Source organism: Camelus bactrianus, chromosome 12, assembly GCF_048773025.1.
Source record: "Camelus bactrianus isolate YW-2024 breed Bactrian camel chromosome 12, ASM4877302v1, whole genome shotgun sequence".
In the NCBI taxonomy this organism is placed as follows: Eukaryota; Metazoa; Chordata; class Mammalia; order Artiodactyla; family Camelidae; genus Camelus; species Camelus bactrianus.
Window position 1 is genome coordinate 40,142,084 of NC_133550.1, and position 16,999 is coordinate 40,159,082.

General features: G+C 43.2%; 1 protein-coding gene across 7 annotated transcripts in view; it reads right to left on the bottom strand.

Moving 5' to 3' along the window:
• Nucleotides 1-16,999, bottom strand: part of CRADD (CARD and death domain containing adaptor protein) — a 195,329-nt gene that overhangs the window by 18,325 nt on the left and 160,005 nt on the right. For 2 of the 7 annotated variants that reach the window (XM_010962732.3, XM_045522417.2), the window contains one exon: nt 14,605-15,256. In XM_010962732.3, the coding sequence (XP_010961034.2) occupies nt 14,955-15,256 (302 nt within the window). In that variant the 3' untranslated portion in view covers nt 14,605-14,954. Of the gene's footprint in view, nt 1-238; nt 313-951; nt 1,130-8,369; nt 8,441-11,371; nt 15,257-16,999 lie in introns of those variants that run through there. The other 5 variants (XR_006727497.2, XR_006727499.2, XR_012510740.1 and 2 more) reach the window with 4 other exon arrangements.

The following is a 16,999-nucleotide window of genomic DNA, read 5'->3' on the forward strand; positions in this document are numbered from 1 at the left end:
CAAAGCTTGAAAAAATCATTGGCTCTAATATTTTTTTGAATTAGTAAATAAATGAAACAACACTCTTGAACGCAGTCCTATAGGTAAATGAAATCATATTATGTGTCACCTCCTCTAGAATACTGGGGTCCTGGGAGGAGGCCCAGGACAGTACATACTGCCTGAGTCGGGTGAAGGGTCAGAACACAGGAAACGGCACCGCCGTGCCGGCGCTGCAGAGTTGGCACATGCGACTTACAGTGGTGGTTCCAGGTTACAGCTGCTGTGTATCTTGCCAGCCTTCTCCCCGTTTGCACAGTTGCTGACTAGCATCTGGAATAGAGATCATCATCGATAGCTTCACCCTGTCATCTTTGCCTGTAGTTCATAGAACCCAGGGGCTTTATCAGAGGTGGCATCTTGGAGAGAACGACCCAAAAGCCTAAAAAATAGTGCAACTGAGTCACCAAAATGAAAGGCTAACAAAATGAGGGAAACCTCGGACCAGGCCAGAGGTAGTGAGGGAGAGAGTGGGGAACCAGAGTGTCCCCACAGGAGCATTTTAGGTCTCCCTTCAGTATGACCTCATAGCTTACTGATCTTTTCCTTCTTTATCGTTTGCCACAGCTTTTAACTTCTCACGAAATTACAGGCTCCACAAGGACAGGATCTATGCTTGCTTTGCTATGATGTCCCTCATCAGTACTTGGCACATAAGAGGTACAACAAAAAGTTGTTAAATAAATGAACAAACAAATCAGGTAAGAGCAGAAAAGTCTGAGCTGGCAAGTGAGCTGTAGAGCCTGGAGGACTTTCCTGAGCTAAATAAAAATAGGACGAAACTGTTGTTGCTTGATGTGGGAGGCCAACAGCCTGGACACGGGAGGGAAGAGGTCCTTACAGGTGCCCACTGTGCCTGGGGACTGTGGCAGTCATGCCACACACACATGCGTTTGTGCCTGAAGCACTCACCGTGAATCCTGAACGCTGGAGCCGTGACTGCCCAGGCAAGCCTGGCTTTACAAGGGAGGCCACCATGGCTGAAGATCACTTTTGTTCATAGACAGTGGGGCTGGAAAGGAAATTCCTCAGGTTTTTACTTGAAAGCTCAAACTTCAGGTTGGCCAACAGCAACCTCACACCATCTTGGCTGGAATTAAATTCAGACGAGAGGTCATTTCCCAATCCTGTGGATGATCTAACAAGATATGCTGTTTCGAAGGCAGGATATAGCCACAGTCAACTACAAAGGGTGGGAGGATCATTCCTCAGAGGGTAGAGTAGACCAACGACATTTTATTTTGAAAAAAGTTTCGAGTCTGCTCCGTGGGGACAGAAGGAAGGCTCTGGGGTGGGGATAGAGAGCAAGGACAATTTTTAATAACATCAAGAAGCAGCTCAGATTTCACTTGGCTAAATAAAGGCAGAACACTCCTCAAAACACTGAGATACTAAGACAACTTATTAGCGCTGCTCCCATAATGGTGGGAGAAAAAAATTCAACCATTTACCTAAAATCAGTGTTGCCACGGAGGGGATGCAGAACTATCCTGCTCAGAGAAAGTGAAAAGGCCTCTTTCCCCTGAGATTCTGGCTTTTCCTCCACTTTCTCCTGCAAAAGGCTATCAGGGGAAGGTTATGAATAGAGCTCTTTTCCTTCAGCCAATGAGACAAACACCCTATTCAAAAGCCCATGCAGTGCCCTGCCCACAGATTGTCTCAGCCCGGATTATCTTGGCTTTTGACGAAATCCCATGGGGCAACAACGGCAACCTCGCTTTGCTGTGCTATTTCACATGACTTTCTGGCTGGCAGCAGGCAGGAACTAGTAAAGATCTATTTTATGAACGTCACCCACTTGCTCTCCATAATAGTGAGGGGAGAGAGCTGCTTACATCAAAAGTCCAGCAGGTGGGTTGGAAACAACGAAGCTGACACAGCCATTCTGGGATCCTCGGCAGCACCTCGGGGGTTATAAAGACAGCTCAGATGGGCTTGAGTTCAAATGCTGACATTGCTATGTATTTTAGTGAGTGACCCTGGGTTAGATAACTTCCTCAAGCGTCAGTTTTCTGACCTGTAAAATAAGGGAACTCAGGCTAAAATCCTGGCGTCTATGGTGGTCAGAGGATGAAATGACACCTTGCCCTTGAAATCAACTTCCCCCGAGGCTGGCTCATAACAGATGCTCCCTCAGCGCTGTTTCCTCTCTCGTCTTCTCTCCCTCCCTTCTCTGTGCTCATTGCACGTGGCCGCAGTAATCCTGCAGGATGAGTCAGCTGAAATGGAGCAGGAACTTAGTGAACAGGACGTGTTCTAGAATTGCCTTAAATGAACATCAGGAAGCCTAAGAAACGTATGCAAGACTTTTGGACTCCGGGGCAGCAGTGTTTATATTATTACCCTGTTACCTGTTTTGTGGTGCATGGTTAGCATCCATTCATTTGGTCATGCTTTCATTCACTCACTGAGACTTTCATTAATGCTCACTGCATTAGGAAAGGTGGGGACACAAGACACAGGTCTGTCCTCACAGCGCCTAGAACCCTAGAATACAAGGGGGCAAATGCCAAGGGAGCCTCACTTTCACCCTCTGACTTTGCGACCAGCAAAGACGGACCCTGGCCTGGGTCAAGGATGATGTCATTGCCAGTGGGAGGGACTTCTTTATAGAAAATAAATGACCTTAATGGGACATTAAACATGTGGCCTTATAAGCACCACATTAAGGAGCCCATCAGGCACACTTGCTTAGATCTTCATAGTTCAGGAGACAAAATGTGTGTAAGGCTAATGCTCCCATCAAAACCCCAAAAGGGTACGTGGCCATAAGCAGGACCCAGTGTTCCCAAATTTCATATACGTATGACTAATGCAGAATATTTTGTATGAGGTGTTAGGTATTTAGCTTTATGTGTATTTTAAATACAAATAACATTAACCCATTGTTTCAAACAGACTATTGCTAAAAGAAAATAATTTTTTAAGTGAGTTAATTTTTTAAAAAATTTGCACAGGTAGTACATTATATATTAAAAATTATTAAAGTGGTACTCAAGTGGCCAGAGTTTGGGAAGCACACAGTGGTTCTCACTGGGGACACTCCTGGCATCTGGGGACAGGCAGCTCTTCAGCTATTGCCACACTGCCTGATGCCTAATACTCTCAGCCACTGCTCGCTACATGGTAATAGTACCTTCTCTACAGTGCACGGTGATAATTCCCTCACAAAAAATGCCTCCAAAGATTTCCAAATGCCACATGTAGAAGGCTGGGGGGATGTGGTGCCACTCCTGGCTGGGAACTATCACTAAACTAAAGTTAAAGACTTGCTGGAGGCCCCATTGGAAAAACAAGCTATTTTCAGATATTTTTAAAATAGAACGAAGGGAAGATAAAAGTCAAGTTCAATTACCAAGTGGCTTAGCACAGGAGGGGGTGGGGAACCATAGTAAGCAACTGAGAACCCAAATGAGAAGACAGCAAAGACACAAAGAAAGTCCTGGCAAGAGTGGGGACAGACAGGAAAGGCCTGGGGCTGCAGACAGAGCCTTCCTGGTTTGGGGCTGCTGTTATGAGGCAAGACCAGTTCCTTCCTGCTTGTCTTACAGGTGCCACCTGGCATCTGACAATGACCAGAGAGAGTGCCCGTGGCCTGCTGAAGAACAGGCAATACATCCTATTGCTTGAACCAAGTGTGGTGGGACACCAAGCCAGAAAGGTATTTTGCAAGGATAAAAGAATCTTATGATGAAATATGTGACAGATTTATCAATCATTAAAGAAGGAAAGAAGGTCCCAGAAAACCACGAGTCCCTTTCCAAGTGACCCACAATGTGCTGCTAACAGTGAGGATAAACTGATGCTTTTGGACACTACCCAAGATACTATTCATGCCTTTGAAAAATTTTTGTTATTTTTGGAACCTTTGAGCTCCCAGTTTTCCCAGCATACTCAAGGTTGAGGGTCCTCTTCCTCTAGGTATCTGTAGAACAAATTTTTTCAAAGTTGTTAATAGGTGATGTCATGGAAAAAAGCTGCCAGTGTCAAATAAATTTGGGAAATAGCTTACATTTCTATTTTGGAGATTCACAATGTACACCAGTACCTTAAAGGTCTTGAGAAGAACTCTTCTGTTCTTTGGCAACTTAAAAGGTGAAATCCAAACTGCTCGCCTAGTTTTAAAAGTCAGCTCACTTGTCCCAGCTTCACCCAATCGATGTAATTTTCTTGAGAGGCAGGCTCATCCCTACTGCTCCTAGTATCTATCTTTTCCATCCTCACTTCTGGGCCTTCTTCCACATTCCTCCATCCTCTAGAAACACCTTTCCCAAGCTTTCCACTGACTCTATACCTCTGTCAAGCCCAGCTCAAGGGTCATATCCTAACAACTGTTTCCCACAGGGAACTTTCTCTTTACTGTGAATTTTCTCAGAATCGTATCTGTAAAAGGTGGTGCCATATCATTGTGATCACTTCTCTGTTGTCTTGGGATTATCATCTGGTATGTGATGCATGCAGTTTGTAAACAGCTTTGATTTTTTTCAGCTTCTCATGGGAGCTCACTGTTGTACTATGGATTATAAGGGCCTTGTAGAAAAAAACATTTCTTTTTCTTTAACTGAAGTATAGCTGATTTACAATATTGTTAGTTTCAGGTGTACAGCACAGTGATTCAGAATTTTTGCAGATTATACTCCATTACAGGTTATTATAAGATAATGGCTATAATTGCCTATGCTACACATTACATCCTTGTTACTTATTTATTTTATACTTAGTGGTTTGTGCCTGTTAATCTCATATACCTAATTTGTCCCTTCCCCCTTCCTTCTCCCGTTTGGTGAACACAAGTTTGTTTTCTATATCTGTGAGTGTGTTTCTGTTTTGCATATACATTCATTTGTATTACTTGTTTAGATTCCACACATAAGTGATATCATACAGTATTTGTCTTTCTCTGACTTATTTCACTAAGCATAATATTCTCTAGGTCCATCTGTGTTGCTGCAAATGGCAGGATTTCATTCTTTCTTATGGTGGAATAACATTCCATCCATATATGTATATATGTATGCGTGTGTATATGTATATATTTTATACACCCCCCCCACATCTTCTTAATCCAATTGTCTGTTGAGGGGTACCTGGGTTGCCTCTATGTCTTAGCTATTGTGAATAGTGCTGCTATGAACATTGGGGTGCATGTATCTTTTCAAATTAGTGTTTTCATTTTTTCCAGATATATACTTAGGAGGGGAATTGTTGGATGGTATGGAAATTCTATTTTTGTTGGAAAAACACTTCTTGATACGCATCCTAGTGGATATGCTAATGGCTGGCTTTGTTCTCTCAGACTTAGACTTTCTGTGCCTCTATGAATCAGCAACTGCTATGTAGTGGTTGAACATATGTATTCACATTGACTACATTTAGTTACTCTGATGTTCCTCAAATTAAATGAAATGTCCACTACAACAGATTCTATCTAAAATTGTATGATGTTGGGAGTATTCCAAGTCAAAGTTAAGATTGTGCTCCTGGAAATGTAAGTTGACCGTTTACCTACACGAATATTTAGAGTTTACCTTTATTTATAATATATTCCCTACCTCCTCCCCAACCCCTGCCTCTCCCAAGGTCTTTCTCAAATCAGTTTAAAATTAGTCCATCCTTCCATTTGTTTAGGACACAAGTCTTGATGTTTCATTATTGATTTCTTTTTCATTTTAACATCACATCCAATCCATCAGCAAATCCATTTAGTTCTACCTTCAAAATATATTCAGACCCTGATCCCTGCTCACCACCTCCACGCCACAGGACACGTACCCTGGAAGCTGACTCTGAGATGGAGTAGTGGGCAGGAGGGTTATTAGGGAGTGCTCCTGGGATTCACACCTGGGAGAGGGAAGGAGACAGGCTTGGCGAGAGGGAGCAGTGGAGCTGTGACACTGTCATGATGAAAGCCTGAGCTGACTCCATGAGGAGCTCTGAGCCGGGGTGGCCCTTGGGCGCAGTCCTGAATTGAGGTGAGGGAGCGAGGCTTTATACCCCTTACCTTCAGGTCACACGCTGGACACACACTGCCCCAGGAAGGGGGAATGCCAAGGGTCAAGATGGCTGTCTTCAGAGAAGGCAGCTCTTGAAGAGGACTGACCGCTGAAGGCCACTAGCTGGAGACCTCCCAGCTGCTGGAGAAATAAATTTTTCATCCCTGAAGGGGATCTGAGCACCATATCACACATCCATATACTTTGCCATGACTATCCTGATCCAAGCCCCTGTCTTCCCGGGATTAGTGTAACAGCCTTTTCATTATTTCCCTGCTTTGGTCCTCTTAAAATGTCAGCTAGAGCGAGTCTTTGAAAAATGTAAGTTAGATGATGTCATTGCCTCTGCTCAAAACCATCCAGTAGCTTCCCATCTCACCCTGAGTAAAAGCCAAAATCATCACAATGGCCTGTCAGGTCCCATCATCCCCCACCCCCATGAAGCGCTCCAGCCTCGGCCGCCACCACTTGTCTGCCTGCCCACTGCAGTCTCGCTACTCTGCCCTCCTTGTTATTCTTTGAAAACGTTTGGCAAGTTCTCATCTCGAGCCTTCACATTTTACTCTTCCCTCTGCCCAAACTTCTCTCACGGCAGTGTCAAGGAGTCCTATGAGGGGAGAAATTTCGGACTGATGCGTTGGCTGCTATATCCCCAGTATCTATATCCATGCCTAGCACATAACAGGGATGCAAAAAATACATGTTGAATGAATTTCTGTAAGTTACAGAAAGAGCTTCCATGATTGGCCCAAATTGAAAGTTGTTCCATAGGTTCTCTAGGCCTCCAGAAAAGCTGGAACAGCTTTGATTGCTTTCCCTTTGTTAAGCTTTGGTTATGCAGGCCATTCCATTTTCTTTACCCAAATTAAAGGAGGAGATAGCTTAAGTGTCCTAAACAAGATGCCAGAATTCTGTTTTTATCTCATACACAAAGCTTACAAAAATGATTTTCTCTTTCAGATTTGTTCTAGGCTCTTAAAAGTTGAAGAAGATACAGCCTTTGACAATGTTCAGCTTCATCTGTGCTCCTCGAAAGTAGTGATGGTTAAGAAATCCCCCCAGTCTTTTGTGTTCCAAGAAATGGCTAAATACTGGAAAGGATGACCCAGCCTTTCCATATTCTGAGATAAGACCCACCTCTATCCTTTTTCATGAGTCCCAGAAGGTTTGCCAATGACTCCCTTGTTCACTTGCCTCTGTAAAACCCAGTCCTCCTTCCTTTTTTTTGATTCATTCCTCATTAATAAATATTCTCTATATTGCAAAATTATATCCATAACTGGTATATTCTATCTCCCACACTTTCATAAAGAGAAGGCTTGTGTTGAGAGGATTTATTTTTAGCCTCAGAGATAGTGTCTGTTGGAAAATCAGCAGCTGACAATGGTAAGTGACAAAATAATTCTTGACAACAGACAACAGACAACCAAAGGGTCTACTCCCTCAGTGGAAAGCCAGCATGGAGCTCTGTTCCATAGCAGTGAATAATTACTACTCCCAGAGGCTGGCAGGAACTTGATTCAAGCAGATGGTTGGACAAAAAGATATTGTTGAAAATAATTTCCTAGTATATAAAGTAAATGTGGCTGTATATAATTTTCTCCTGAAATTAACTATCTCCAATATGCTGGGTACAAAAGTCTCAGTCCTTCCCTGACTAGGATCCCTGGTTCTAAAGAAATGGGGTGGAGGCAGGAGGCTCCTAGAAGCTAGAGATTGTCATACCTTGCATGTCTGCAAGCTCTTACCTTTCCAGGAGGTGGGACTGAGAGGGCAACTAACCTGCCCTCTCACAGGACAAAAGACCTGTGACCAGCTGTATAAAGATCAGGGTTTAAACAAATGGCTTCACATTTATTCTAATATCTTGGTTAGCCCTTCATATAACAGTTTACATTCTAGTGCAACCCAACAGAAACACTTAGCTCCGTTCTGTTGGACACAAGGCCTCCAAATATTCTACAAAACCAAAAAAATAATCAGTCAAGCCTAGATGCTGAAGCAATCTGGTTTCCAGGGGCCCATTTAGAACCTACAGACTTAGGGTTCTTGGGGTGAGCCAACTGGATTCAGGTTTCTTGGGAATCCCCTAAAAGTTATATGCCAAATATTGTGTGTATGTGTGCACATACATGTGCATTTTTCCAAAGAATTGTTCCACAGGCTTTTCACATTCTTAAAGGGATCCATGCCCTGTGAATGGATAAGAACCACTATTTATTATAGATATTCTGGGCTTTTTAAAGAAATATTCCCTAAACAGATCCCCCTCATCCTTGGCTATGACATGACCAGGAGCACCAAGTTCACCACAAGTCTATGAATGGGCTTACTTACTTCACTTGTAGGCACTTGGTCTTCTCTTGGGATCAGCAATGAGATGATTAAATCAAGTCATTTCCTAGAAGCTGATGAGAGGGAGGTTATATGATCAAATCCAAATCCAACCATTTGATACTGTCTTAATCTGTTAGGGCTGCTATAACAAAATGCCATAGACTGAGTAGCTTATAAACAACAAAAACTTATTTTTTTTTCTTTTTAATGGAGGTACTGGGGATTGAACCTAGGACCTCTCACATGCTAAGCATGTGCTCTACCATTGAGCTATACCCCACCCCCATCCCCCAATAAAACTTATTGCTCACAGTTTTGGAGGCTGAAAAGTTCCAGATCAAGGCACCAGTGTGGTCACATTCTGGTGAAGGCCCTCTTCTGGTTCATAGCTGGGGCCTTCTCGTTGTGTTCTCACATAGTGGGAGGGGCTAGGGAGATCTGTGGGGTCTCTTCATAGGGGCTCCACCCTCGTGACCTAGTCACCTCCCAAAAGCCCCATCTCTTAAACACACTCACCTTTAGGGGTTAAGATTTCAACAGGTGAATTCGGGGGGGGGGGGGGTTGGCAGGGGACACAAACATTGGACCAGAGCAGATATTTTCCACAAAAATTCTCCATTAAGAATGTAATCTGACACCAAAAATAGCACTGGCTAGAGACAGAATGTGAAAATGAAATGGAAACATATGACTACTACCAAGATGCTGGATCCATTTTTTTCTTTTTAAGTACTGAAATCTGGATTTCACAGTCTATGTTTTGAATTAATAACAGCTTTTAGAATTATTGCCATATATTTTGCATAATTTTAACAGACAAGGCTTAACTGGCTCACTAAACTGTGCCTCTGTGAGATTTTAATTTTCTTATAAAAACAGCAAATGCCAATGAGATAGACATCCCTGTTCTTCTGTTTACAGTTCTAAGAAGTAAACAGGCAGTTATTACATTAAAAACATTCCTTGTATCCCAGCAACTTCTAATTTTGATCTGCGGGGCTTTTAGAGGAAGAACTAAGGGCTAGAGATGGCACAAAGAACCCCAAATATGCCTGACATCTAAAACCTGAAGCCTGATCTGATTCCACTGCAGTTAAATAAATCACATGCTTCTCGACAATATTGTTGTCTTGATGTATTGAATGGGATAATATTGGCCACTCAGTCTATCAATAAGATTCTCTTAGTTTCTAAATTGCTTTGAGACAGTAACTTAGAGGCATCTTGGAGACCCATGGCAAGAAGTGCCATTTGTCAAACTGGATGTAAAACAAATTAGGAATTCTGGTATCCATATGTATTAACTTCCCTTAAAGGGACAAACATACTAACTTGGGAAGAACTTACAAAAGCTCAATTGAAGTATCACCTCCTTGGTGGGCAATCTAATTGCTCCCTCCTCTGTGTTGGCCAAACAGTACCATGATTGCTGGCTGTTATGTTTGTCTCTCTAACAGGCCAAGCTCCTACAGGGCTGGGACTGTGTCTTATTTATCTTTGTATCTCTGGTAGTGCACACAAATTGCTAGCTTGCTGACTGTAGGGATTCATTTAATGATGGACAAGTTAGATCAGAATCCCATCCCAGTTCTGAATATGCTCTGAAGTGCACCAACCAGTTCCTACTCCTTGTCTTTAGAGTCCTGGCAAAAGTACTGCATACCCATGCATTTTCTATTTTTACATGCAAATCACAGCAGGAAAAGGTGACTCTGACCCTCACACTTCTCAGGGCCCTAGTAGAGTGAAGAATATTAGAAAAACCCTGAGAGCTAAAATAATTCAACTCAATGATTCAGCAAAACATTTTTCTGTGCCTGGCCCTGTTCTAAGCTTTTTATGGGACTCTCACTACAAGCACAGTACTGTTACTGTATACACTACATATGAGGAAACTGGCACAGAAAAGTGGAGTAACTTGCCCCAAAGAAGGAGACTATGTGAGCATTTCCCATGCCTCTCACCTCGAAGCATATCAGAGTGAATCCTTTTCTCCTTGGAGCTCCCACAGCCTCATTACTCAGGCATGGACCCTACTGCCTCATGTGATTACAGACCCATGTCAGACTCATTGGCCAGTGAGTCCCTGGAGGACTGGGACTGTAATTATTGGTCATCTTTTTGCCTCCCCACTTAGCAGAGTGACCAGTTTTCAGGAGCTTCCCCAAAAAATGTCTGCTGAATAACTGAATGAGGGAGTCTCTTTCCAAAACTACTACTTCCGGGGACTTCTCCAGAGAAAGGGATGAAGATAGACTCATCCTACTGCCCCAGCTGCCTTCGTGTGTGTGTGCATGTGCATGCATGCACACACACGCTCCTGCCTCCCACAAGAAACTTCCACAGTACCTGGGGAACTAACTGGAGTTTAAGACCAACTCTCTTTATTTTGCTTGAGTAAAAGTAGTTTTGAAAATTATTTTTAAAAACTTTTAGAAAGGCAAAGGAATTTTTTTAATGTGCAACTTTAAACCAGGCAAGTCCACTTCTAGGAGTTTACCCTAAGAATCCTCATGGCCCAGAGGCTATACATATAAATCTCTGTAGGGGCTGAGCAGCAGGTAAGACATGTGCACTCTGTGACGGTGGGGATGGTGGCAGCTAGAATGGGCCTGCCCATTATTACCATGGTCACATGGGGGACCCAGAGTAGCCCAATTTGGTTTTTCAACAGGGTCCAGAAATCTCAATTTTAAAATACTGGCTGTGGTAGATTGCAAAAAAAATGGACCCAAATTATCCCCTTCCCTCTCGCCATGCCCTCTGGTAGAGCCCTCCCTCACTGACTCTGGGCTGGTCTTGGGACTAGCTTTAGCCAGTGGGATATTAACAAAAGGGATGCAAACAGAAGCTTCAATGGTGCTTCCACACTGGGGCTTGCCTTCTTGCTGCCCAGGGAACCCCTGCCACCACTGCCAAGTGAGGGAGGCGGGGCAAACTTCTTGGATGGAGATGTGTGACTGAGGCACTTCTTTTGCCCCAGGCAATAGCATGTCACTTACCAGACATGTGGATGAGGCCATCCTAGATCATCCAGCCTCAGTCAGAAGCCATCAGCTGACCACAGATGCACAGAGCCCAGCACAGACCAGTGGGTCAGCCCAGATCAGAACAGTCCAGCTGGCTCCTGTGAGCTAAGATTTAAGCCAATATATGTTGGGATGGTTTGCTATATAATAAAAGTTAATTGACCACAAAATTTAGATCTGTTTAAAGCTAAACAAAGGAGGGATCAAGCTCATTTAACCTCTGGTGAATGTAAATATTTAACAAGGACTTCCTTTGCATTACTATTTATAATAGTGAAAAAGACAAAACCACTTTAAGATCCATCTAATGTAATAAGAAAGTGGTTAGCAAGTGAGGGAGTATGCAGATACCGGAAAGGTAGGCACCATTAAAAATGATGGTGTAGACTAGCAGCCACGCACAGATCAAACCTGGGGTCCCACCACATTTGGATCAATAGGCACAATATTACTGTCCCCAGAACACACACTACCGCAGGAATCGAACACTGAGCTGAGTGGATCACATGGTGCAGTGGACAGGGCTGTAAGAAAGAGACAAAAAAGCTCAGAATAAAGCCCAGAACACTTACAGGAATGTGCTCAACTTTGCTTTTTGAGGATATGAGTTCACAGTGGGAGCAGTAAACAGCTCTACTCAAGTAATGACACGGCTCTAAAGAAGGACCAAGCAAACAGTGAGGTTATGGTGGATGTTTTGGCAGCAAAAAGACATTGTTAACTTAATGGCTAGTGTCTTTTAATTTCTTCAAATATGCTGTTGAAAATTATTGAAAGTGTGCTCCAGACACAAAGGATGTCGAAAATCACTGGTACAAAAGAACCCTTAATGACATGGAAAGATAGTTATATGTTAAATAAAAGAAGCCAGTTGTAAAACAGCATGTACGACACAACCCATTTTTGTTATAGGAGGAATGTGCAAGCATAGGAGAGAAACTGGAGGGCAGAGATCAAAACTGGGCTGTAATGGTGGTTATCTATGGAAGATGGGAGTAGGAGCAATTCTTATTTTTCTTCCTTCTTGCTTATTTTTTTCAAACTGCTATAAAAAATGATGTACAATTTTTGCACTGAGAAAACTTCATAGAAGTTACAGATTTTAAAAAGTTACTCTTGCATGTGCACGCATGTGCATATGGGCATAAACTCCAAACCAAAGCGGAGAGAGACATTTTTACCCTTTTCTTTTGGTCAGTGCCTACAAATGCTCTGCCACCTCCCTATACACATTCAGATTTTCTTGAGGGTAGGCAATCTCTCAAATCTTCTTCTGTGCAAAAACACGTGGACTCCGTGCAGGCATATCAGCTATCTGATTCTCCTGGGAGGCAGGCAGATGCCATGCGGCCTCACTCTTTGCAGCCAGAGATAGAAATGGGGCAGTGGTTTGATGCTTAGTTCTTCCATTCTGCAAATCACCTGCAAAAATCTGAGCAACCCGAAGTAGGTACAGCTACCTTTTGACGGTGGAGATGTCCTGCTCCTTAAGGGCAACTTGTCAGCACTAACACCCCTGCAGCCCATCATGGGCCAGTTCATCATGAACTGACAGAGCACACACGTGTCTGTGCACAGTGGAGGGAAGGTGACCTGGCCAATCATCAGACCTACTTCTAAAATGCCATCTAGTTAGATGCATCAGAGCCCAGCTTTACTCATTCATCTATAAATGTGGTGAGAACAAAAGTCAAAGTGACTCTGTTAGCAAACCCAGGGGGATGAATAGCAACGTAAAAAGTCCAAGGTTCAAAATGACAAGCAGTTCATTGACGATGCCCTGGAATTACAGTCTATAATTGGGCACAGTGAGGGGGCCAAAAATCTGAGGATTTTACAAGATAATGAATTAATGACTGGGCTGCACAATGGAAAATTAGAGCTGATAAGGCCAGTAGACCATTCTTCGGACCTAACAGTTTGTTGAACCGTTAAATAACTGATCCTTTTTAGGAAAGGAAAATGTGTTCCCAGACATCTGAAAGGATGTTATCAACACACCACTGTCATCTTTTATGAGCACTCACTTTCTGTTCAACCTTACCACTCTGTATGCTTGTCCTCAGAACGGAGAGAGGTAAACAGGATAATTTTTTCCCTTTGAAAAATTCCAAGTTAGTTTAGGATTAAGAAATAGATTCTCCAATTATTCAGAAGGACAGACCAGACTGGGAATGTTCGCCTATCCCTCTCTTGATTGGACTCACCGTGGATTTAATACAATCATATCACATCTTAAAGCTTAGCAAGAAACGTGGTGATAGCACTTCCTCCCACAGTGCCCTCGGCTTTAGCCACTGCTCAGTTGGGTCTGCGAACTGCATTCACATTCAGCCACAGCAGTGAATTAACAGCTATCATTTCCCAAGAGCTGACCACGGGCCAGGCACTCCTTCCATCATCGCAAAAATCTTGGAGGTGGGGATGGTCATTCTTCCTTCTACAGGTGAGGAAACTGAGGCTTAGAGAAGTGATGAAGCTTGACCAGGGAAATGCTGCCAGCAGAAGAGCAGTGAACTTTGCCCAGAAGCATGTGAGAGGAGGAGGCAGCATCGTGGGGCAGCTGGAAAGGGCGCAGGGGTGCAGAGCTCCAGACTCACTCTGGCTCATTCGCCCCAGGCAAGTCTCATCTTGCTACAGAAGAGGGCTCACCTCTCCTACCCAACTACTTCATAGGATTTTTGTGAGGGCCAGATGAGATCACATATACAAAAAGTCTTGAAAACAGTAAATACCATGTGTTATTAATAAAAAGTCAGAAGACTAAATCATAGTCCTTAGGAGCACAACACTTCAATCATCAAGGCTTCAATGAAAGACCACACAGCCCCTGCCCCCAAACAATCCTTTAAGTAAAGGGCACACGATTTTCTTAAGCAATCTTTTAAAGATAGAGGGCTCAAGTATGCATGCTGGTACTTGAACTGATCTTTGCAGGTGGCTTTAGTGTCTTGCAGACATCCTGCCTGAGCTATTTCTCTTGACTACAGAAAGTAACCACTTCATTGTTATTATCAATTCTGTTCCAAAGAAGGGACTATTGTAATTTTACACCCTTAATGTATGCAATACCAGAATAAATAAAACAAAACAAAACAAATAAATAATACTTTCTCATGAAAGGGCCACATTATATACATTAACTCACTTTTTATTATCATCATCATTATTAATAGCTAAGTCCACAGTTCAGTTACCAGGCAACATAAAAGTGGATGTTTTATTTATAGGACACCTGTATTTTTTTTTTGAGCCACTATGATTTACCAGTCTATTAAAAGGCAACCACACAATTAAAACCTACAGAATTCAAATAATGCAATCTTTGAGCAATCAGAAGCAATGGATTGCCAATTCAGTGTGGGAGATCTGCTAAGTAACCCTGCCTTTCAAATAATGTCAAGTGGAAATCCCATTATCTCCTTCGATCTAAGGACCACTAGAAAGAAAAGCCCTTCCCCGCAAAAACTCCCCAAATCTACCTGCCCTTGGTGAGAGTCAGGATTCGGCACATGTGACTGGGGGAAGAACTCCCCAGGAGTTGATGGAGGTGCCATCATTCCAACATGTGCTGGAGCACCGAGGGGTCCACCTCCACAGCCTGGAGTCCCCTGTGCAAGCTCTGGAAGGTAGCCTGCTTCCCGTAGCGCTGCCTCCAGCGGACGAAGGCCTCCACCATCTGTGACTGCACGTTGTTGGGGTGGTTGGCCTTACAGCGATAGATGTCAGTCTGGGACAGCCCCAGAGACAGCACCACAGGTTCCCACTCAGGGCCCAGCCTCTGGGCCAGCTGGTTGATCTGCCGGTCCGACGGGGAGCTGTTGAGGATGTGTGGGGGGATTCCTGTCATCCAGTCATCTGGGGAGAAAAAGTCATGAGGGTGAAAAAGAGCCAGCAAACACATCAGACGGGGGCAGAAATGAAAAACGTGGGCGACACATACTTCCAAATAGCAGGGGCCAACTTCTAGTCTTCTCAGGGGCTGCTCGGTACAAAGCATATATAGGGGCTTAAGAAGGCCCAGTTAGCAGCTAAGGAAATGTTTATTACAGAAACTCTGAAAACAACAAAATAAAAATAACTAGGAATCCCATCAGAGAAACCCATTCATCATAATGTGATCAATTTCTTTTCAGTCTTTCACATACGAAACATGCATTCAGGATTACACTGCAGGCACTGCTTTGTAACAAGCCTTTTTCACTTCCATCTCTTTTAACCAGTGAGGCCAAGCAGAGAGTCCTAGGTGAATCTAAGAAGGCCTGCACACACCCATCTCCCTCCAATGCTGGCCTGTGATGCTCTCTCCTGCAGGAATGGCTTATGCTGGTGTAATAGGCTGAACAGAACAGCTACTCCCTCCTGATAAACTTGAACACTACCTAGAAAAGTTACAGAGTCTAACAGAAGGAGGAGCTAAGAGACCTCCTGAAAAAATAATAAAACTAGAGGCCAGGAGGTAGCAGAAAGAGAGGGGAGTGGGGTTCACTGTTTCAGCCCAGGTCACAGGAGGAGAGCTACCATCCTGGCTGAGCCCAGAGGAGGGGAGGAAACACGTGCCATGGAGGAACAACGAGAGACCTTGAACCTGCACTTCCTAAACTGGAGCCCAGTCTTCCGAGAGCCTGACACTGAACGAGTGACTAGATGTGCCAAGAGATGCCATCCGCTACACAGAAGGCCTTCCAGAGGAAGGAGGTTAAAGCTAAGCCCCAAGCATGAGAAGAAGGAGTCCAGGGAAGGGAAAGGATAGGAGGTGTGCCCTGTGCAGTGGGAACTGCATGTGCAAAGGCCCTGAGGCAGAACATGGCACACTCAAGGAAGTGAAAGAAGGTCCCTGTAGCAAAGTGCAGAGATTGAGAAGGAAGTATCCAAATGATGGTGCTGGTTATGGGTTAGGCCAGGACTGGAAGTGAGGTTTTTATACTCCTGGTTCAGATCTCTGTATGGTAGCATATTATACTATACTTCCTGTCACCAGCACCACAGGAATTAGGGTCAATCACTCTTCACACTCATCAGTTCACTGTTTTGATTTATGAACTCAATGAGAAAGCAAAAGGCATCCTGTTAGAATAGCTGATGTGTTCCATAGCACATGCCTTTGGTTTCTAGATAGTTGCTAATACCTTAGGCATGAGTTGCAAAAATACTGTCAAGGACTCTTTCTGGTTTTTGTCAAGACTGTTTTTTTTTAATGACTAAGAAATAGATTAGAATAATGATACTACTGACTAATATTTTATATTAACAATAATGTTTTTTTATAAAAATATGAGCTCATTTGAAAAATTCAAGGACCACAAAACAGTACAGAGAAGAAAACAAATTACCCACTATCCCCCCATCTTATTGACAGTTATTAAATATCATTCTGGACATCTCTTTATGCACATATACTGTAAGAAGAACATAACAGCCTTTTCTAATGAGGGTTATTTAATTTTGCTTGAATATAACAGAAGAAAAAGCAGAAGAGAAACTAAATGGCTTTCTAACCTGAAGTTAAATGATTTAAAAAAAGAGCAAATAAAAAATAAACATATATAAACGTACAAAAGATTTAATGCTGAGAAAAATACATATATAAGTTTAAGAGGT